General features: G+C 64.8%; 1 protein-coding gene across 1 annotated transcript in view; it reads right to left on the minus strand.

The window, feature by feature from the left end:
* The window catches only part of EVL (Enah/Vasp-like), a 55,309-nt gene that overhangs the window by 16,254 nt on the left and 16,521 nt on the right, over window positions 1-22,534 (minus strand). Inside the window, exons 2-3 of the mRNA XM_012724674.1 lie at window positions 11,223-11,391; window positions 8,481-8,658 (exon numbers count right to left, since the gene is read on the minus strand). Coding sequence (XP_012580128.1) covers window positions 8,481-8,658; window positions 11,223-11,391 — 347 coding nt within the window. The remainder of the gene's footprint in view (window positions 1-8,480; window positions 8,659-11,222; window positions 11,392-22,534) is intronic.

Raw genomic sequence — 22,534 nt, forward strand, 5'->3', positions numbered from 1 at the left:
GCCACCAGCTCCTTGGGCCGGGGTTGGCTTTTGAGGGGCTGGGCTGGCCTGAGCACTGGGACCCTAGCTGGGAGCTCTCACTGGCCCGACTCGCCCAGACACGTCTCGCCAGAGTCAACACCCAGAGCCCGGTGGGTCACGCCGGGCCCATGAGAACAAGGACGCATGAGGCGGACAGCCAGAAGGCCTCGGGGGTGGCGGCCGGTGCCCAGGCCGATGCAGGGCTCGAGGCCGGGCTGCGCCCCACAGACCTCCTGGCTGGACAGACAGCAGAGCGGCACTGACCCTGGCAGGCTGGCCCCGCTGGGCCACGACCCCGGGCGCCGCCTGGGGCAGTGCTGGCTCCTCACGGCCTGCCAGTGTCCAGCTTGAGCCCGAGTGCCATCAGACACCTCAGAGGGCAGAGGGACGGGAGGGAGGGGCAGGGAGGACAGACTGCCCCGAGGAGACGGCACCTCCCACCTCTCACCCGCGTAGGGCCGCTGCGCCTGGCCTGGCCGCTTCCCTGGTGACCGTCAGCGCAGAGCGGAGAGGACTGCTGCGGTGGGGGCCGGGGCCAGGCCACCTGCGTGAGACCCTCCAGCGCAGCGGGGCTGAGCAGGTCGCTGCGACAAGGGGACTTCAGCCATGGGGCGCCGGGGCGCAGCAGGAGGCGCAGGGAGAGAGGGCTCCCGCCTGGAGGGCCGGTGCCAGCTCACCCCGTCCGTCTGTCGGGGCCTGGGGTGGCCTCTACCTGAGAGCCGGGACGGGAGACGCATGGCCACGGCAGCAGGGCACGTGAGCACAGCCGTGGGGTGCGAGTGGGCCCCAGAGAGAGGCGGGCAGAGCTGAGCAGAGCACCAAGGTGGTGGAGGAGGGGCGGCTTGGGGCAGGGCAGGCGGTCCCGGCTCCCAGCTGGCCAGCTGCCCAGCCGCCTCTGGGCCCAGGGCCCCTGTGGGCACGTGGGCCTGCCCAGCACCCTGGAGCCCGGCCGCGGCGCCCCGCGGAGGTGTGGCCCAGGGGACCCGGCACAGAGTCCGTGTCCTGCGGAGGGCAGCCGTCGGGAGGGCCGTCGGCCCCACAGCACTCCCCGCCAGCGAGCTCCTGGGGCCCCTGCCGGCACCCAGAGACACCGCCCTAAGGATAGTGGACCGCAGGCCACGTGGCCTCCTGCCCGGCCTCTCCCTGGGGGTGGCTTAGGCCCCCACTGCCCTACCGGTGGGCACTTCTGGGCCCTTCCAGTCACTGCACGGCCCTTTAGCAGTGAGCTTGGGGCCCGGAGGGCCAGACTCTTGGGGCTTTGCCCCGCCGCGCCTAAGCCTCCCATGCCCCCACCTCCAACCGGGGCCTCTCCGTGGCGAGATGGCTGGCACCAGTTCTTGGAGTTTAGAGTCTCCCAAGAAGAGAGTAACTAGTCAGCAGCGGCTCTCTCTGCCCCTGGGACCACTTCCCTGTTTGAATGACACAGTGGCAGGGTCGTGGCCTGAGTCCCCGCAGCAGGGAGAGGCGCCCCGTGGCGCCCGAGAGCACTGGCTGGTGCGGGCCGGTGCCGGGTGGTCCTCTCCCGGGCACAGGTGCCCCGCAAGCTGGGCCCCGGCTCTCTGGGTCCCGCGGGGCCGCAGGCTTCCAGCCTTCCTGTCGGAATGGCGCCCTGCCTCCGAGGAGATGCAACCTGAGCTCCCGAGAGCCGGAGCCTGCTCAGCGTGGCGGTCCTCGCCCCCAACCCCCACCATCCCCGCCAGCACCTGCTCCCCCGCCGGGGGCCCTTCCATTCTGGACTGACCAGAGCAGGGGGACGGGGCTGCCCCCGATCAAGGCCCTCTCAGCTCAAGGGTCCTGCAGCCACACCAGCGAGTGTCCGTGTGGGGTGGGCCCTGAGTCCGGGCTGCGTCCCCGGAGTCCCCTCGCCAAGGCCACACGGGAATGTGGGGCTGAGCTGGGACTGCACCTGGGCTCCCCGCTCTGGGCTCCAACCCGGGCAGGCTCCGGGTAGGCTCGGCTGAGGGGCACCCACCCTCCCCTCCGCTCCACAAGGCAAAGCCTGCTTAGCGCTGCCCAGCCGTCCTTAAGGTTCCCCCGTGCGAATTTTCTAGTGTTTTTTGCTCAGTCTTTGCCATGTGGATTTAGGTTCGCAGTGGCGATGGTGGGGTCAGGAGTCTTCTGTCCTACCTCCCACCAGGCACACCTCACAGTGACCAGAGGTCAATGTGAACCTCGATGACCCACAGACTGGACAGTCAGCACGTGTGAGGCTGAGGCTGCAGTCCAAGGAGGCTCCACGGCCCCCAGAGAGGCCTCGGTGCCCCCACTCTGCCTGCAAAGAGGGGTCCTGGGCCCCAGTCCTCCAGCTGCCAGGTCATGACACCCCAGCCAGCTGGCTCGGCCCCCTCAGGCCACGAGCCTCGGCCGGTGACTCCCCTCGAGTCAGTGTGTCCCCCTCCCCATCAGCTCATTTCAGAACACATCAGACACCTTGAAAAGAATCTCAAGCGGAACACAGAGCAACAGTCTGTGCGGCCTCGGCTGGCCTGCGCGGCGTCATCAGCGGTGAGCCGAGCCCGTGGCGGGGCCTGGAGGACCTATTTCCAGATGGGGAGACCGAGGCTGGGAAGGGTGGTGGCCTGAGCGAGGCCGCGGCGCCACAGCGGCCCGGTGCTGCCGGGACCGCCGGCTGCCCTGCTGGCCGCTCGTGCTGGCCACCTCTCGGGGCCAGGCGCTCCCCCGAGACCCCAGCGCCCACCCTGCCCCGGCCCCCACGCTGGGAGGGGAGGGACGCCCCGGGAGCAGGGGTGCGCCATCACCTACAGTTCACTCTGCAGAGCACGGTGCAGTCACAGTGGCAGAAGCAGAAGCACTGGAAGGTCCACTCCCTGCTGACCATTATGGGCCGCGCCCGGACGCAGTCCTGGCCACTTACCTCTCCTTCCTCCGCCACCTGCTCCCAGTGGGAAAGCGATACGCCACCCGGCCGTCCAGTGGGCTTCGCTGCTCAATCTTTGATGAGGTTCCCAGCTAGCCTATCAGAGCCTCCTGCGTACCGGGCGCCAGCGGGCTCCCGGGGCCCTGGACGCGGGCCAGCTGCAGGCCTTGGCACCCCCAAGTGTACCCAGAAGAGGCCGCCCCGCAGCTCTCCTGTGCCCTGTGGGTGATGGCCGGGCGGGGCGGCCAGGAGCCAGGACGGCGCTGGGGCAGGGAGAGCCCGGCTGCCTCTCCCTGGGGCCCGCTGCTCTCTGGGGCTCTTCCTCTCCTGGCCACACACCCGCTTACTCGCCTGGCCCCGCCCCACCAGTGCCAAGGCCGCACTGGCCTCCGCCACCCCAGCCCGTCTGCCCTCTGCTGTGGGTGCAGGGGCCACTCCCCTGCCGGAAGCACGCTGCACCCCCGACCGGCAGCCCCAGGGCCCCGGGACAGCGGCACGGTGCAGCGGAAGCACTGCCTGCCACACTACAAGGCTCCCTGGGACGCGGGGGGAGCTCTGAGCCATGCCACAGCTGCCACGGGTGGGAGCAGGATCCGCCCTGCGGGTGGCTCTCCCTGCCAGCCCCGAAGCCATTCTTCCCTGCCTGTCTCTGGGGTTTCCGAGGTTCCCCACCAGCTCTGCGGTCTGGGCCCTGGGGCGTCGTCGCTCCTCCCCCAGCCCACCACCTTCCATCAGAGTCGGGGCGCAGGTCTGCCGTCCCTGCCGGCAGCAAGCACCTACCACACAAGGGACCCCTCTTTACACTGCCACATCCCAAGCCTGGTTCTCAAAACAGCCTGGCACACTGTTTCCAGGGGACAGACCAGAAAGCGGGGCTTGGAAGCAGGAGTCACCCCCCCATCAGGGGAGAAGTGAGGTTCAGCCTGGACACGTCCACATGGGCCTGCCTCCCCGGATCGTGCATCCGTACGTCCAGCACCCAGTCGTGCCCACCCCGAGGCCCCGCACACCCTCCATCGCCGCACTCACTGCCCAGCTCGCCTGGACAGCGACGCCCCTTGCTCATCGGTCTGCGCCTGCCTGCCCCTCATTCGCCACACGCTGCCCCTGGGTTGCGCCCGGGCTGGGCCTGGCCGCTGGCCCTCAGAGGGCAGAGGTCAGCCCCAGGGCTCAGCAGTAAGGCCACTGGGGTGGGTGCCGGCGACCTTCCCACTGCAGGCGACAAGCCGGCCGGGGAAGGAGGGCGCCTTCCCTCAGTGGGCGCTGCCCTGGGTGCTGTGCTGCGGCAGGCCCGCTGCGGGTGGTGGGTGGTCAGCGAGTCGGGGCCCCCAGCGGGTGCCAGTGTGCAGAGGGAGGTCTGGGGGCCCGGCAGAGCGTCTCCCCGGACTGGACTCCCACAGAAGGGCCTGCCTGTGCCATCTCCCTCCTCCTCCGGCCCGCAGACCTCGCTCCACCTTCCCACCCCAGCAGCCTGGCCTCCCTCTCCCACAGGCTGGGGGCCACGGGAATTCAGTGAAGTGGCTTCGAAGTGTGACGGTGGTCAACCAGAGACGGAACAGTCCAGAATATCATGCATGTCCTCACAACACCCCTGTGAGGTGGGGTGACTGACTCTGGCACGGGGCAGGGGGGTGCCCGGCAGGCGAGGGGCCTTGCCCCAGGGCATCCCCTGGGCACGAGAGGGGCTGCGCCCCGCTCTGTCCGGCAGGTCGCTGGCTCCAGTCTGGCGGTGGTGCTTGGCGGGCCAAGGTGACGGGTGCGATTTCTGTGTGAGACAATTCCATTGCCATGTCCCTCACTCACAGATGGCACCCCTCACCTTGAGCCCGATTCCCCAGGCGTGGGCGCTGGTCCGGTGCCATCCTGGTGTGTGGGCGACGGTGGGGTGACCGGCGAGGCTTGCAAGGAGGCAGGGCTGGCCGGCGAGTGCATCTGCCCGCCAGGTGCCCATGGGGTGGGGTCCTGCAGGCACCAAGCCAGCCGCCCGCCCCCGAGAACCTCAGTCTAGATACGAGGGAGGCGGCCCGTTGTGGGGGTAGGTGGAGGGCAGAGCACCTGTGCCCAGGCACTCCGTGCAGAGGACATCTGAGAGGCGGGAGCCTGGCATGGAGGCTCGGGGGCACTGATGGGGCAGAGCAGAGGCCGTGCTGGGAGCACTTGCAGGACCGGACAGAGGGAGGAGGAGGCCGGCCCCGCGGGACCGGACGGAGGGAGGAGGCCCCAGGTCCCGCTGCCGCAGTTCGGGAGAGACACAAGCGCACAGACTGAGGTGCCCGGGCAGGCGCGGGGGGTGCGGGGTTGTCAAGGATGGGCATGGGGTTCGGGGCCCTTCACCAGCCCGAACTGTCCGGTGTGATCCCAGCACCGGGCTGACCGGGGTGGAGTGTCCCATGAGGCCCTGGGTCTGGGCCTGCCCGCCCGGCCCTGTGAGGACACATCAGGGGTCCCCAGTCGACAGGAGGCTGGTTCTGAAGATCCAGACACTAAGCACCGGCCCAACTTCCCCACGGTCTGGGCCATAGGCCCAGCGGTGCTGGGGTCCAGCGCGGGCCAGAGAGGCCACCTCTGAGCAGCCACGTCCTGGAAGGTGGGGAGGCGGGGGGACGAGCGCCCTGCGGGACAGCGCAAGGGGAGAACCGGCCCCACGCCACGGCCCCGGCCTGGCCACAGAGGCCATGGGGACGGTCCATCAGGCCACGCGGACAGTGGGGAGCGAGGGGGGCAGGAGGACCCTGGGGCGGCTTTCTCCAGGTGGGGATGCTGCTGTCTGGGCTTTCTCTTTTTCTTTTTTTTACATAATAGCTTATTTTTACATTATTTTGTACATTTTTATTTTTTCATCTCCATTGTAATCCCCGTGGTTTCCCATCACCAAGTCACCCTGTGCCATCACCAGTGTCTGGGCTTTCTGGCTGCACCGCAGGGAAGTGCCCGGCCCAGAGCAGGAGGGAGGAGAAGACTGGGTATTTCTTTTTCTTTAGGGAAAGGTGGGTAAGACCCAACAGACAGGTTTAGAGGAAGCAAACTTCAGCGCCAGGGCGGAACGAACCCCGGGAGGAACAGGCTGCAGGCCTGGGGTGGGGAAAGCCACCGTGACGGACGACGTGAGCCAGCGCCAGGGGCGCCCTCCCTGGCGCAGGGGCGACACGTCGGAAAGGACGCGCCCGTGGGAGGCAGTGCGGGGGCTTCACTCACCCGCGTGACTTCGCAGGGAGCCCCGCTGGCCTGGTGTGTGGGCACGGCTCGGTGAGCCCAGAGCCCCTCAAGCAACCAGCTGGAAATTCACTGCATTCCACCCCGAATCTGCCGGCCACGCTGCCCGTGAGCCTGCGAGCTCTGTGCCACCCGCCCGCCCCACACCGGCCTCAGCACCCTCGCGCCGCCCGCGGGCTGTGCAGGCTTCACCTCCTCTCCGGGCCAGGCCTCTGGGTGGAGCCCAGCCCTGCACCCAGTCGGCATGCCGGCCGCAAGGCTGGGAGACCCAGGGGGAGCCTGAGGGGAGCCGGAGCGAGACCCAGGCTGAGCAGTCTCAGGAAAGATCAGGCTGGGAGGCCCGGCCCGGCGGCCCGGCACGGGACGGGCCAGCAGCAGAGGGGCAGTCCCGAATCCGTCATCACCGCTGGCTTTGTTACCCCAAGGCCGCAGGCGGCAGGCAAGCGACTGCGAGGTGTAGGCGCCCCAAACAAACGCTGCCCCAGGGAGGTGGGCTGGCACCCGCTACAGGGCTCGCGGGGCAGAGTCAGGGCAGAGGCCGGGGCCTGGGACGGACCCTAGCAGGCTGGCCGGCCCGGAGCAGAAAAAGGGTCCCCGCGGCGTGGGCCCGCTGGCCACCACGGCAAGGCACCAGCACGGAGATGGCCTCCTGGGGCTGCGCGCCGGACACGCGTCGTGAACCCGCGCCGGAGACCGGACACGGACGTCCACCCTGTCTGAGTCCAGGTACATGACCCGCGATCATAGCGGCTGGCGTCAGAGCGGCCCTGCAGGGCGGCCGCGCACGGACGCACACACGCTCGGCCGGCTGCACAGGCGCAGGTGGGCACGGCCCTGGCGGCTGTCCGCGGCGGGAGAAAGGGCTCAGCTCGGCTCAGTGAGGCCTGGGCTCCTCCGCCAGGCCAGGCCAGGCCCAGAGGCCCCAAGGCCACGCCCCACTGACCACGCCCCATAACATTGCCTCGGCCCCGCCCACAAACGCCACGCCCCTCCGAGCCACACCCCCGAGCAGCGGGGCCACACCCCCGAGCAGCGGGGCCTCCTGACCAGCAGTACCCTCTGGGCACACCCTGAAACGAGCTGGGCCCCTGCCCCCAGGCCTGGGCTCCCAGTCTGCGCGGCTGTTGCACACCCGACACGGGCCCTAGGCTGCGACAGGCTTGGGCTGCCGGGCTGCCTTGCCGTTCTGCGGGGTGGGATGGACACTGGCCGTTCACTCTGATGCTGGCGTCGCCTGGCCTGATCTTAAAGCCTTTTTTTGCCCCTTTCAGGCGTCCTGGACACACAGCCTAACTCTGGCACTCTGGGGTGTGCTGCCCAAAGCCTGGGGCCCAGGGGCAGAGGGCTTGAGCAACACTTGCTGGGTGTGATGTCCAGCCCTGTGCTGGCCGCACAGCCCCTGGGCTGACCCAGACAACAAGCACGCGCCCACCCCCACTGCCTTCACACGCTTGCGCCTTCGCGTGTAAGAACACGTCCCTGTTTAAGGCGGAGCACGGCCGCCCGTGTGCTCAGCCTGAGGCGCAGAACGCCCCCCTCGGCCGTCAGGGCGGGATCTGCAGCAAACCGCGGGCCACTTCCAGGCGCCCCGGCTCCGGCCCCCCAGCCCCGCCCTCCCTCCGGAGCTAATGCCGCAGAATTCCCATCAGCCACGTGAATTTCTGCTCCTTGGCCACCACGGCCCGCTCGGAGCTGGCCGGCACCAGGCCAAGCCTCTGCCGCTGTCGCCAAGGAGCCCAGCCCACCAGGCTCGCCCAGGCCTTCGGGGCCTTGCGGGCACAGTGCCCAGCGCGACGTGAGCCTGCCCCCTCCCGGCTCTGCGCCGTCCCGAGGGCGCAGCTCCTGCTCCCCTCGCCCGCCCTGCTGCGCCACGCCTCACCTTTCAGAGCCCAGCTCAGATGTCAGCGCCGCTGCCCGGCCGCCCGGCCACCCTGGTGGGAGCCACGTCTCCCGCTCCTCCATGCCCTGCTCTCACCGTGGTTAGCACAGGCACAGCAAGCACCGCTGGCCAGTCTGTCCACGGAGCGGCTGGGGGCGGGAGGGGCGGCCGTGGGCGTCCCACACCCTGCCCGCTGGGCCTGCTCAGGCGCAAATATCCCGTAAGTGTTTACTTAGCACGGGAGCAAACGGCTAACTCGAGGACGCACGGTGGCCTGTCCCCCCATCCCCGCTGGGGCTCTGGACGGCGCGAGCGCGGCAGGTCCCGGGCGGCTGTGGGCCAGCAGCAACGTCCACACGCCCTTCTCCTCCCTCCAGCCGCACGGGCCTGGCCCTGGAGGGCTGCCCTGACCCCGGGCGGCGGCACGGGCCCCCAGAGAGCGCAGCGCGGGGCAGGGCACAGAGGCCGGGCCGCCCAAGCCCCGCTCACCTCCTTCTTGGGAGTTCATGATGTTCAGGGCGAACAGCATGGCGTTGGAGAAGGTGGTCGCCTCTTCCTTGCTCGCGAAGTTCAAGCCGTAGACCTGGCGGGCGTCTCGCCACTGGTGGAAGGTCGGCGTCGCCTGGTTGTACTTCAGCCCTTTCACAATTGAATAATTGATCACAACCTGCGGGGAAAAGAGCGAAACGCTGTAAATAAATAAACGGTGAGTGAGCTGGAGGGAGCTGCCAGGGCACCGTGTCCCTGGGCCTCGCGGGCGGGGGCGGGGGCCGAGCCCAGGAGGCTCCTCAGTCCCGGCGAGCGATGGCCAGGGCTGGACGCGGCGACTTCCCTGCACTCGGAGCTCCGAGGCGGGACCTGAGAGCGGTAAGTGGGCTATCAGCTCAAAGCACCACTCGCAAGAGTCACACGCCCAGTCTCATCTGGACTGTCGTCACGAGCCCACCAGGAAGGTCCCGGCTGCAGGAGCCGCGCCAGGCCCGGCAGGGACAGGCCAGCGGGCAGAGCTGGGCCCGCAGCCGGCAGGGACCTGCACCAGGGCACCGGCCCTGCCCTTTCTGACATCTCTCGGAGGATGACGTCAAAGCTCAGGACGACACCCAGCACGCAGCTCCGGGGCGGCGGGGCCGGCTCGGGGTCAGCTGACCTAGCCCCTGGCACCGGCCTGCACGACGGGCCACGTGCTGGGCTGTGGCGGCCGCCCAGGGAGACCCACCACGCAGCGGGAGCCCCGGTGGGCCTCCCAGAGCCGGAGTCTTCTCCGGGGTGGCAGCCAGGCTGTGCTCTTGGTTCTGTTCTGGGGGTACATCAGAAGAGCAGGCCTTCTCCCACACGCGGCCCGTCACGGGTGTGGAACCGCGCCTCCGTCTTTTCAGTCTCCCCGGCCGTAGGCCACCACACGCCTCGCACAGGTTGGGGCTCCAGACTCCAGCGAGGGGTGCTCGGGCGTGTCCCCACACTCTTGGGGATGTCCTTCCAGCAGGATCAGACCCTCTCAGGGTGTGACCAGCATTTTGGTCACCAGACCCCGTTCAGCTAAGGATCTCATGATCTCTTTCACCCTCAGTCTGAGCCAGCTAGACCTTGGTCACCAGCACGGTGCCTCACGGGCCCTTCACTCCACAATTGAGCCCTGGTATTTAGCCCAACGGGGGCGAGAATTCTCTTATATCCTCCCGGGATAACTGGGAGGCGGAGTAAGAGGTGACAAGAACCCCCAAGCTCAGGAGCATTCAGCGCGGACGGATCCTCCAGGCCCCCGGGGCCCAGGCTGGCCCGCGTCAGCGGCCGACTTCGTGGCCCGCAGGGAGACGATGCTGTGGGATCCGTCTTTTCTCTTGTGGCCCTTGAGCGTTGCGACGGCCGGCGCCTTCCCCGGAGTGCTGGGGCTCTCTTTCCGTTCCCGACTAACACGCCCGTCCCCGCCGGGGAGAGGTTCAAGGCGCTCCAGGGCCTCCCTGGACCATGCAATTCCGAGGGGAAGGCTGTGCCGGCAACTTCTCTGCCGGCCCCCGAGCCCCGGGACCCATTCTTCCTGGAGCCGGCCCTGCTGCGGTCCTCCCCACGGAGCCCCCGGCGTGGCTTCCTCGGACGGCGGCAGAGGGGCGCGGAGCTCGGCGTGGGCCCCAGGGCGTCCTCTGCTCCCACCTGTGTCCCTTCCACGTGCCGCTGTCCTCCTTGCCCAGAGGACCAACAGGGGCACAGAGTGGAACACGTCATTGCCAAAGCGGGCAGGCAGGGGCTTCACCGAGGGAGCCCACGCCATTCAGGACCTGCCCTGCCGAGGGCGCTTCTGTCGACGGCTGTCGGGCACCGGCCCCCAGGCCCCTCGGCCGATGCGAGCGTGTCGTCACGCGACTGGGCTAAGGGTGTGGCATGTCCCTCCGCTAGAAGGCAGAGCTAGCACCAGCAAGCTGCAGGACTACAGAAGCCACTTTTAGGAAGTTTCTAGAAAAACCGTCAACCGCTGAAGCCCATCAGCAGGGCCTGCGGGTGTAAGTCCAAGGGTGGACAGGAGGCGGGCATCAGGCCCGAAGTGGAAGTGTCCTTCCAGCTGCAAGTCTGAAGCCAGCAGGCTGAGTGCGGGCAGAAACCCTGCAGCAGGCCACACGCTAAAAATAGCTGGAGTTTCTGTTCTCTTTCCTCGGTGCTCACATGCTGATCCTGCGGAGGCGGCAGACTTGCCGCTCGGCTTCGCCCGGCTTGACCCAAGGGGCAGCCGGCGAGGCCACTTGAGCAGCACTTTCACAGACCCCGAGACCGCAGGTCCGCCGGCCTCACTGGGCAACAGGCCCTGTCAGCCTCCGCGAGCTGAGGGGAGCGTCCAAGATGAACCAGGGCCACGGGGCCCCTCCACGCCGCCCACGCCGCCCGCCTCCGAGCCCCAGGCCATGACCACGCCAGCCACGCGCCACCTCACCTGACTGCCCCCGGCGGACCGTGGGCCACGCGCCGGTCTTCAAGCCCCCTGACGGTGCTGCCCGAGCGAGACTCGGAGCTGACCCATCGGGCATCTTCGAGCCAACCGTGGGTCTGCAGCTGACTCGTCCCTCCCGACACGCCTCAGGGCGGTTTCTCAGCCACCACGAGACCCCCGGTAGGTGGCGTGGGCCACCGTCCACCTCGGGGTGAGGGCGGGAGCTCAGGGAGCAGTTGGCTCGGGGCCGCGTGGGGTGTGAAAACCCTCGGCTCAGGCTGGGGCCCGGCGGCGCACCGGCGCCCGGCACTCACCTGCTGGTCCTGAAGCTTCACGCCCACGACCCGGAAGGTGCCGCTGGCAGTGTTGTGGTAGATGTGGACGCGGCTGAACCCCTGCTGGCCGGGTTTGATGGGCACCCACTTCTTACTGGTGTCATCGTAGACCATCACGGAAGCCCGGGCTTGGCAGATACTCTGTTCACTGCAGAGCAAGAGAAAACCTGGCGTGAGCCCAGTGGCCAGCGGGGCCGGCCCGAGACATCGGCCGGCAGCACCGTCCAGTGTGCGGGTAAGAGCCCCCTCCTGCAGGCCAGAGAATCGGAACCCCAAGAACCGCTGGTGTAGACGCCCCTGGCAGCTGCCACGGTCGGCAAGGAGGGGAGACTGCGGTCCTCACTCAGACCAGCGCCGTCCTCGGAGGGTGTCCAGGCCTTCCGCCCTTCACTTATGGGCAGCCCAGGCCCCCGTGACCAGTGTGGTGCCGTCTCCAGCGTACTGCAACCCCCAACTGGTCAGACGTCGCCCGAGAGCACCCCACTACAGGAGGAGAGGTGGCCATAGGGAGGAGGCCACAGACACATGGTGGGAGGGTCAGAGATCAAACACAAAGCCCAGCGACCTGGCCAGCGCGGAGAGCGGCCACGTGTGCCAGCCGCCGCTGGCCGGAGTCCTGGCAGCCAGGCCGCAGCCGCCTCAGGCTCTCCCCCACCGGGATGAAGGGCAGCGGGTGAGGGACTCGTTAGCCGCCCTGGTCCCGGAAGGGGCGGAGAAACAGCACACTGCCCGGCCCCGGGCTCCTCGTGGCCGAACCGCCACGGGGCCGAGGCTGCCTGCTCGCCGTGGGCCCAGGGTGGCTCCTGTGGCCGCCCCCCCCCCCAGGGCTTATGGCTGGTCCAGCGTGTGAACGAAAAGCACGTTTGGTGCTGGGGACCAGCTTCCACACCCACCCCGACTTCACTTAGGGTCCTCACGTGCCTCGCAGGCGTCCAGCCGATGACACGGGCCAGCACTGCTACGAGACCTGCCCGCACCTACTGCCCCTGCGCCTGGCTGCGAGCGGCAGCTCTGCTCTGGAGGCAGGGCCAGGCCCCGGCCAGACGTCCAGCCTGGCGCGGAGGCTCTGCCCACGGACCGCGGCGTCGGGAGGGGATGGAGGGCTCTGGGCAGCGGCCTGCTGCGTTTCCCCTGACCACCTGTCATCCAAACACTGAAGGGGGAGTCAGGGGTAAAGCAAGCCTGGCTCTTTCTAGAAGAGAAAACTGAAGAAGAGCTGCTTCTTCCTGAGTCAATGGTACCCCGGCTCAGGCTTTGGTTTAAGTCCTGGTCCCACAGGTCCAGCGTGAAGCCGTGCCTTCTGCCGCTGACCCGAAATACAGCGCTCGAGGGAACAAGACAGGCACCGCGCCACATGCCAGCCCCACCACCCGCCGGGTGTGACCACACGGGGGTGGTCCCGGATGGCCAATGCGGGCAGGCACGCTGGCTGGAACCCGGGGTCGGCCTGGTGTGCCCCGCCACGTGCCCAGCCTGCCAAGGGGCAGAGCGCCGCCCGGCCCAGCGGGGGCTCTGGGTGCCCGCGCACCGGCACACGGGCCAGGCTTCTCCGGGCCGCTCCCCTCCAGGGCCGCGCACGCCAGGTGCCCGGTATCCGTCCACCCCTGCTGGTGTAGGCTGCTCAAGGGGGTAGCCCCGGCTGCACCGCCTCATCGGCGGGGCCCACACTTGCCCAGCTCTGCTGTGGCTGCGCGGCCTCTGCGGCCCCTCTCATGGCAGTCAGCCCCGTCACACCGAGGAGCTCCCCACCACCCCGCCCCGTGTCCTCGCACCCCCACACAGCTCCTGCATCCCCAGGGTCTTCCTGTCCACCCGGGGACCCCAAGTGATCCGCCCTGTTCCAGGGCAGGTCCCAGGGCTGGGCCTGCTGGCCTCGGGACCCCGCAGATGACCTGACCCTCTGGGCCAGCAGGACTCGGCCTGTGCGGCGACCCACATGCATGCCAGCCGCCTGCCTGTGTGCGTGCACCCTCCTCCAGGGACCCCTCTGCTGGGAAGTGTCACCATGGTTAGCCTGTCCCCTTCATTCTGAGTGGCATTCTGCTCACCACCCCCCAAGGGGGAGCCTGTGACCGACCGGTGGACCATGAAGACCTTTGGCCATGGGGTGAGCCCGCTCGCCTGCCCTCCCGGCGCCCGGCTCTGGCGGGTCCGGTGTCCCTAGTTCTGGGTGTTCGCCTCGGGGGGCATTGCTGGGGGTGACAGGCCCTGCCCTCCGCATGCCAGGTGACAGGAAACGAGCTCTGGGGGGTTGGGGAGCCAGGGAGCCCAACACAACAGTGCGCCCCAGCATCCAGGAAGGGGGTGTGTGGGCTGGGCCAGAGGCCAGAAGAGCTGGTGTGCAAAGAACCACAAGCCCATTGTGGGGTCCCAGTGTCCAGGCCGGCACTTCTGAGGCACGTGTGGGCGGTGAAGGGCGCCCCCCTCCCCCCGTGATCCCCATGAGCCCGGGGCCCCGCAGTGAGCTGCCTTGCACATACGGCCACAGGATTCTTTTCTTGGTGGTTGTTTTTTAACACTTCAGGTTCAAATTAAACTTGTGGTTAACCAAACCTTGGCTGTTTTCCACCCCCCACCCCCACCCGACCCGCGCTGCCGGTCCCTGCCGAGCCTGTCTCTCCCCATAAATCTAGCTGCAAGAGAAGACGGCGCGCCATGGCTCACTGCACGGCGTCTTGGCGGTGGTCTCCCGGCTGACCCTGCACCAGGCCTCGGCGGCCCCCCAGCCTGGCCGAGTGAGCGCGACGCTCACCTGCCGCCCCCAGCCCGCGGGGTACACGGCGCCCAGGACACACAGGCCCTGGCATCACCCCCTCGACATCTGGACCAAGGACAGCAGGTGTGGCAGACAAAATACCTTCAAAAGCACCATTTCTTGGACTTTCTTCCATTTGTTGAATGAATGAACTACTTGAAAAAAAGCCACGAACGGGCCACCTTCCTTTCACTAAATTCAAAAGGCCACTGCCTTCGCCCCCAGCTGACCCCTCCAGTTCATGTCTGGGACACAGCCTTGGCCCCCCCGGGCCCCCAGGTGAAGCCGCAGAGGAAGGTGGGGCTACTCCCCGTCTCTGGGGAGCTGCGCACCCCCCCACGGCCCCAGGGCCTCTGAGCAGCTGGGCGCTGCCCCCACTCCCCGCCCCGTTTGCCCTCGCGACTTCCCGGGCCTGAGCCGGCGCCGGGTTCATCAAAGTGCCATTCTCAGACCCCTGGCGGCGCAAGCCACGCCTTCTAGCTGATTCCGGCACACGGGCCGCAGAGGGAACCGAGCCGGGCAGAGGTCGGCCGCCCACCGGTGCTCGGCCGGGCCCGGCCTCCCTGTCCGTCCACGGCACAGGCGCCCACTCTCCGCAAGCCTGAGCAGAACCCCCCATGCAGCAACCTGCCCGGGTGTCTGCTGGGAGCGGAAGTCACCTCCGCTCCACGCCCACGGCGCTCACTTCCCTCCCCAGCCCTCGTCTCTCCTCGAAGCCTTCACCTCACCCCCAGGGGCCCCAGAACGCCCTGCGCAGGCTGCTCTGGCCGGGCCTTCCCTCTGCCCCCCTCGGCCTCCCGCCTCACGGGTCTCCCCCGATTCCCGTGGGGTGTCGGCAGCTAACGCCTGCCAGCACCTGCAGCAGCACTGCCAGGGCCACGGGGCCACGGGGCCACACCCTGCTCTCCGCCTTGCGCCTGCCGACGCTGTCCTGGCTGGGGTGCCTGTCCCGGCGCGCACACCAGCGTGGCCTTCCCCCAGACTGAGGCGCGAGCTGCCCGCGGAGGCCTTGCAGAGGAGGCAGGCGAGGCAGGCGCACCGCCTCGGGACCTCCCGCAGGGGCCCCCACTCCTGGCCCCGGGGCCTCGCCGGAGGACCGGCTTTCCTGCCGGCGCTCACCCACGGAGGCCGCTCCGCCTCGACTTCCAGGACTGGGGCAGGCTCTGGCCAGGGAAGCTCTCGCGCCTGCTCCCCCGCCAGACAGCCCCGGGCCGCCGGGCACAGGCTGTGAGCAACGAGGCCCATGTGCCCACCTCTGCGGGCTGCCGTGGGGGCCCCTGCCTGGGAGCCGGGCCAGCACACGGTCCTCTCCCGGCCAGTGAATGGTCCTCTCCCGGCCGGAAAACAGTCCACTCCCGGCCGGCGCATGGTCCACTCCCGGCCAGCGCACAGTCCTCTCCCGGCCAGCGCACGGTCCTCTCCGGGCCACGCGCCACCCTTCCTACAGGTGGTCTCACAGCCAGGCCCACGTGCCTTCAAGCATACTCCCTGCAGGGAGCACCCACTAACGACTGGCCTGAAGTCTCCCCAGGAGCGAGACACCCCTCACTGCCTAGCCTCTGTTGTCCTCCTCCTTTCTCTGGAGGCCTCCTCCTTGGGGTCCGACTCGCCCACGCCCCACTGCCCCCCGAGGGCCCGGCTGCAGGCTGCTGCTCCTTCCCAGCTCACGGGGTGACGGGCGTGGCCTCGTGCTGAAGCTTTCCCTTGGCTCTCGTGGTAGCTGGTTCTCGCGACTGTCCCTTTCCCGACCACTGTCCTTCCCCGGTGGACAGGGGCAGAGGGGGGGAAGCCAGAGGGAGTCAGGTGGGCTGGGGCTGGGGTGGGGAAGATGCCGTGACTGGGAGGTCTGAGGGCAGGGAAACGACCTTCCTGACTGGCTGTCATTTGTTGGCGTTGGACAGACGGCAGTTGAACGAGCCTGGGGACTCGGGCTGGTGCCCAGGGACACCTAGGCCGGGAGCCTGCTCCGGCGGCCAGCTCGCCTGCCTGTGGGCAGGACGGTTCGCGGGCCTGCAGTGGACTGGGCGTCACCTCCCAGTCGACTGACCTTCCTGGAGAAGACCGAGGTGGTCACCTTCGTCCCCTACGGTGGCAGAGAAAGCTGGGGTCGCCCAGACAGGGCTGGGCCTCAGGACTGTCGCTGGCCCCGGAAGCCAGGCCTCCCAGCTGGGCAGGTGCTGGGGACTGAGGTTTTCTGGCTCTCGGTGAAGAAGGGTTTTGGTTTTCTCTTGAAAAATATCGTTCACGTCTGCGGTTCCAGTAAGTGCAATCTAGTGATCGCTCAATTAGCTCCTGTGCACACACGCTGTAGGTTTGCCAGTCTGGTCAGTTCTCCAGTTCTCAGCCTCAGGGGCCGTGAGGGGTCACTCACCAGAGATCCCACCCCTGCTCGCCCCACCCCTGCCTGCATTCACTTAAAAGCAAACTGAGAAAAACACCCATTTACTGAGCGCTGCCTGTGGTCCCCCAGGGCGGGGGCGTCGAGAGCCCCACGTCAGCAAGCGCTTGGAGGGGAGCGAGGACAGGAGGCCCACACACGAGGCCCGGTGCCCGCTGGGCAAGGCTGGCGTGGCATCGAGCTCCAGGAGCGCCTCTCCGTGTGCTGGCGTCTGCGTTCTGCACAGCAGGCCACTGCCCCTGAGGCCTGGCCAGCTGGGCTCCCGTCCCTGGGGTCCAGAGGAACCTGGGAAACACGCGACCAGCTGCTGAGAGCCCGATGTTCTCAGGCTGCCGGTCACAGTCCACACCTGTCCCCCAGGCACCCGCGCGGCCTTTCCCGGGAGCCTCAGACGCCAGGCCGCTCCGCCCCGTGCACACACGCAGGGGGCCCCACCGCCCCGGCCTCTCATGCTTGTGGGGGTGCAATCCTCTCCATGGGGCCCACTGACCTCCCATGGCCAGCCTGGCCATCTGAGGAGGGGCACTGGGCCCCATGTCACAGGGAAGCACCCCCTCTCGCCACCACAGAGCTCTAGGTGGGAGGGCGCAGAGGGTGACAGGGGCCGAGGCCGCCTCAGTGGTATCAGCAGCTGAAACCAGGCTGCAGGGAGAGACGAGGCGGCCTCGACCCGGCCTGACCCGGCGACTTCGGGCGTGTTCCTTTGAGAGGCTCCAGCTCAGCTTCGGATCCCAGCGCTGCCCAGGCCCCGCGCTCCGGGCCGGGCCGCCCCTGCCTGCTGTCCCGCGCGCTGACAGCGTGCGTCTGGGACACGGTTAGACACGAAGCCCGCCTGTCGCGGGCCCGAGTGACACCAAGGACGGCAGCTGCTGCTCCTCTCCTCGGGGCTCAGTGCCGGGTCCTGGCGCGCCCTGCCCCTTACTGCAGCCCGCACCCCCTTTCCCGACCCTGGAGCCCACCAGACTGACTTCCTGGCCTGAGGTCTTTGCTCTCCGAGGTTCCGCCCCCCCAGCCCCGGGGGGCCTGCCATGGTCAGCGGCTCCCACCGCATCGTGCTGCCTTTTGGGTCTCTGGGCTGTGCTTCCTGGCCGCGCCCCGACTCGGGCCCCAGCCCGAGTTCCCGGGCTGCAAGTGGGCCGTGGAGCGCCAGGGCCTTTCAGGACTGGCCATGGCGCCCTGGGGCCACTCACTTCTGCATTCTGTTTTTCTCTTTCTCTGTGATGTGCAACCAGAGATCCAGTCCTCATGCTCACCTCGGGCCTGTGGTCAGCTATTCCGTGGGCAGTTGTGTGCTCACGTGGGCGGCCCAGGCCACAGCCTGGCACTCAGAGCTCTCCATGGAGGGGTGGCCAGAGCCGGGCGGATGGGACTCTGTCCTGACACAGGGTCCCACGTTCCCACGGTGGGGCCACGGGGACTCGGGCACCCAGGGCGCTCGCCCCACGTCGGCGGGCACATTCTGGTGGAGGCTGTGGGTGAGGCGCCCCATGATGGCCACTCGGCAGGGCGGAGAAGACCTCACCATGGCCAGCCCCACCGACGAGGAGCCGGGCCCAGCGGGCACCTCGCCCGCAGTGCGCCTCTGGGCTGGGCGAGAGTTTCAGGCTTCAAAGCCGCCACCACCATGACACAGTCTTTGCCCCTGGAAGGGGTGCGAGGGTCACTCAGAGGGAGATGGTCACGGGAGGGGAGGGCGTCTCGGCGCCACTGGTCCCGACACTGGTGTCGAGGTGCCCACGGGTGCTCTCAAGACAGGCATTTCTAAGATTTAGACACCTCAGAAGACCCGATGCATTGCTGCACACCCCCCCGCGCCCCTCTACTTCGGATGCTGTGCTCGTACCACACGGCGAAGTGCTGAGCCCTTTGCAGAAAAGAGGCCTCGAGTCCCGCTCTGCCCGCCTGGACGTGCCCGTGCCGGAGCCCGCAAGGCCCGAGGAAACGTTCTAAGACGAGACAAGCCTGGCTGCGGAACTGAGCCAGCGTGAAACCAGGGTCTGGGCCCAGAGCGGGGCCCGTGCCGGGCTGCGAGCGCCTTCCACGCCGGCGCACGCGGGGCTGGCCGGAGTCGGCTTTAGAGACTCACTCCGGGGCCTCCCTGAGGGCACTCGGGGTGGCGGGGGGAGAGGGGGTGATGAGCCGTCACACGGACGCAGAGCACAGTGTGCTTAGCCAGCGCCCGCAGCCCCGGGGAGAGGCGCCGGCCAGGCCCCCCCCCCCAAGGGCCCGGGAGCGGCAGGGGTGGTGCCCCCCGACTAGAAGCGCGGAATGCGACTGGCCGGGCAGGGCAGCAACAGCCTGAGTGACCGGCGGCCCAAGTCAGCCCCCGCGGCGCGAGCGGTCAGGGCTCTGGTGCCACAGCCCATGGACCATACGACTCGGGACCGCTGCGCCCCTCTGCCCAGTGTTTGGAGCAAACAAGCTGGACGTCCCAGAGAGCAGCCCCATCACAGCGCCTCTGGGCCAGCCAGTCACGCCCTCGGGACTCGGGCCGAGCCCCCTTCCGAGGACGTGCCTTCAGCCCACAGGCTCCACGAGCTGGCAGACCAGCGAGGGGGTGGCGGCGTCACCAACCTGCCTGCGGCATGATCTCTGCCCGGCCCCTTTGACACCCGCCGCTCTGGCGCGGTACTCACCCCGGGGCCATGGCGCGGCCTGGCGCGGCCTGGGCAGGGAGCGGGCGAGGGGTGAGGCTGTGCTCTCACCGGGCTGTGCGCATCAGAGCCCACGGACTCTGGGAGAGCAGCATTTGATTTTTAGACTCTTCTTGAAGCCAAACAGGAAAAGGAAGCTGAACCAGAGGCAAAGGGGAAACTAACCCTAGTAAAAACTGAAACTGGGTAGAAAATAGAGAAATGAGGTTCACAGCACAGAGCCCCGTGGCGTGGGCGGCGAGCCCCGCAGGCTGCAGCAGGGCTGCCTACCTCAGCTCCCCGCTTCCTGCAGGGCCCAGGCGGCCGGGGGAGGGGCCCCACGGCAGGGTTGGCATGATGGCTCCTTGGAGGCCCCCCAGAGGATAAAAGATTGCGATGGGGTTAGAACAGCTGGGAAAGCCTGGTCTTCACTCGGGTAGGCGCTCTGCCCCTCCGCTGGGGAGACATTTCACTCCGCTGGTGACAGTTCTGCCAGCAACGTGGGGCCCAAAGGAAATGTCGAGGGGCATAGGGACCCTGATGACTCCTATTCAGTGAACTGGGGCCTCAGTTTCCCGCCACTGTGAAATGGGGCCCACCACCCTGAAGATGCACTCACAACTGGAGTCAACTGCACTGCACTGGGATGAGACAAACCTCGGAGAAGCGGGGGTCTTGCCCTCCACCTCGGGAAGGCGCGTCAGCAGAGACTGCTGAAATGTGACTACGGGTACATTGAAAAACAGCTGTGAGAGCTCAGCAGGAAGGTTAGGGCCAGCAGAGAGCAGAACGCCCTTTACATGCTGAGTGCATGTTGTTGTTATTTACATTTATTTATTGTTTACATCATTCTTCATTTTGTGCATCTTTTCACCTCGGATGTCAACCCCGTGGGCTTCCCACCACCACCTCACCTGTGTGCCATCACCATGGTCCTGTGCGCTCTTCCCACCCCAGTTTTGACCCTGTTCCCCTCTCCACCCCTGTAAAATGTCTCTGACTTAAAAATAAACATTTCCCTTTAAGCACTGCTTTTGATGCAAACCACAAATTCTGATATATTGTGGTTCTCATTTTCTTCTTGTTCAAAACATTTTCTATTTTTCCTTGTGAGTATTCCTTTTGGCCATGGATTGTCAAGGATCTTGTTTGCCTTCTTTTTATTTTGTGTCTCCCACGTTATTGTTTACTTCTAATTTTATTGTTTCAATGCTACTGTCTCTGTTTTTTTCTTCTTCCATCGTTAGGTAAATAAAACTGACAAGTAAAAACTGTGTAAACTAAAGGTGTGTGACGCGGTGTTTTGCTGTGTGCGCGCTGTGGTCAAGAACATGCTTAGTGCTGTTTCTTCTGTTGCTTTTCCAGTGATTCCAGTTCTTTCCACTTCCCGGTGGAGGAGGCCTCACCAGCAGTCTGTCTTAGGGAAGGTACTATGTGCACAAGAAAAGAATGTGTGTTCTTCCTGAGAGTATCAGTTTGTCTGGGTTGTCAACAGTGTTGCTTAAATCTGTCCACATTTGTTTTATGGGTTTGCTTATTTTGGGTCAAGTATTGAAAACTCCAGCAGTGACAGTGGGCTTGTCTATTTCCTGCTTCAGTTCTGTTAGTCCTGGTGAGTTAGCCCTTTGCCAGCATGCCAGTCTTTGATATTAACAGTCATTCCAGCTATCTTAGGCCTTACTATTTGTCTGGTATGACCCTTTCGATCGTGCATTGTTCTTCTATTACTGCAAAACATTACCACACATTTAGGGCTCATAAAAACACAGGTTTTTAAATCTCACAATTTTTTAATATAATAGCGGGTTGGAGGCCCAACCTTGAGCACACTGGGCCAAAATGGAGGCAGGGGAAGCACCCCATTCCATCTTGGGGCCCGGGGAGTCCCTGCCATTCCCAGTCTCTCCTCTCCTGCTTGCTCGGCTCCTGTCTCGCCACCGTTCAGGCCGGTGCTCAGGCTCACATCCTTCCTGCACCTGAACACTGGCAGGCGCTCCTAGCTGAAGTCTCAGGAGTCCTGTCTGTAATTGGAGCGCTGAGCCCATTTACATTTTACTCACTGGCAAGGCTGGATAGTGAGTCCAAGACAAGGCTGCTGTTTGTCTTGGCCATTTTGGTTCGAGTTTCTTCTTTGTTCTGGATACATGAAATAATTTTCAGAAATTCCATCTTAATCCCTCTATGATTTTTTACATTATTTTTTAAAGCTGTTTTTCTGGGGATGATAACACTTCATGGAAAGTGCAGGAACTTTGCAACTACAGAAACCCACGCCCACCTTCTCTGGCACAGCGCTCAGTTGTAGCACATGCTCACAAGCTGTGTTATATGCTTTTGCGTTCAATTATTTCTTTACACACACACACACACATATATATGTAGGTGTGTGTATATGATTATATAATAGAAGCCTTTTATATTTATATAACATTTATATTTATGTTTTTATATTAATCATTTATTTACCTTATCTGGTCTCCTCATCCCTCCATGTACATCTGAGATTTCCGGTATCTGTTCTTTTATTTTTCTTTTACCTTACAAGTATCTCTATCTTGATTTCATACTTGAAGCTACTTTTTCCTGAGACTTCTGGTTGTTTCTATTTGTTTCCTTTCATCATTTTAACAAATGTTCCACTGTCTTCTGGGCACAGGTTTCTGACGAGAAGTCAGTCATCGCCCAGTGACATCTTCTGTGTATATCACTTTCCTCTAGTAACTTTAAACATTTCTTTTTTCCTTGGTTTCCAGCGTGTGACCACATAGGTTTAGATGTGTTTCTCACTGTATTTATCAAGTTAGGGGTTTGCCTAGAATCTTGGATGTATAAGAAGGCTTTCATGAAGGTTGGGAAACTGGCAATTATTTCTTCAAACATTATTCTTTCACTGTTCAATTTCTTTCTCTTCTCCATCCAGGACTCTAGTTACATATAGGTAGATCTCTTGTTATTATCCCACACATTGCCAAGGTGCTATTAACTTTTTTCAATATTATTTCCTGACTTTTCAGATGAGATGATTTCTACGCTCAGTCTCAAAGTCCACTAACCCTTCTCATGTGGCCTCTGATCCACCATTAATCTCACCCAGTGAATTTTAAATTTCTAGTATTAGAATTCCTATTTCAGTAAATTTTTAGAATGACCATTTCTTTGTTGAGATTCTCTGTTTACCCATTCAATCCATTATTTTCTTTAAGTCTTTGACCAAATTTGTAAGTGACTTACAAGTACATGCCTGCTAATTCCGACTTCAGAGTCATCCCAGGGCCCACTTACTGTTGCCACGTAGAGGTCACATGTCCTGACTTTACACCTCCATGAAGGTGTGACTGTATGTGAAACACTGCTTGAAAGCACTGCGGGACATGGGTTATGGTGCCTTCTTTTAAAGGAACTGAGCTTGTCCTGTTACGCAGATAAATTAGCAACAGATTGGATCAACATTTTTTTAAAAAGATTTATTTATTTGTGCACACAGAACTGGGGTACAGCCCAGAGG

Source organism: Condylura cristata, unplaced genomic scaffold (genome assembly GCF_000260355.1).
Source record: "Condylura cristata isolate star-nosed mole 26May11 unplaced genomic scaffold, ConCri1.0 scaffold00013, whole genome shotgun sequence".
In the NCBI taxonomy this organism is placed as follows: Eukaryota; Metazoa; Chordata; class Mammalia; order Eulipotyphla; family Talpidae; genus Condylura; species Condylura cristata.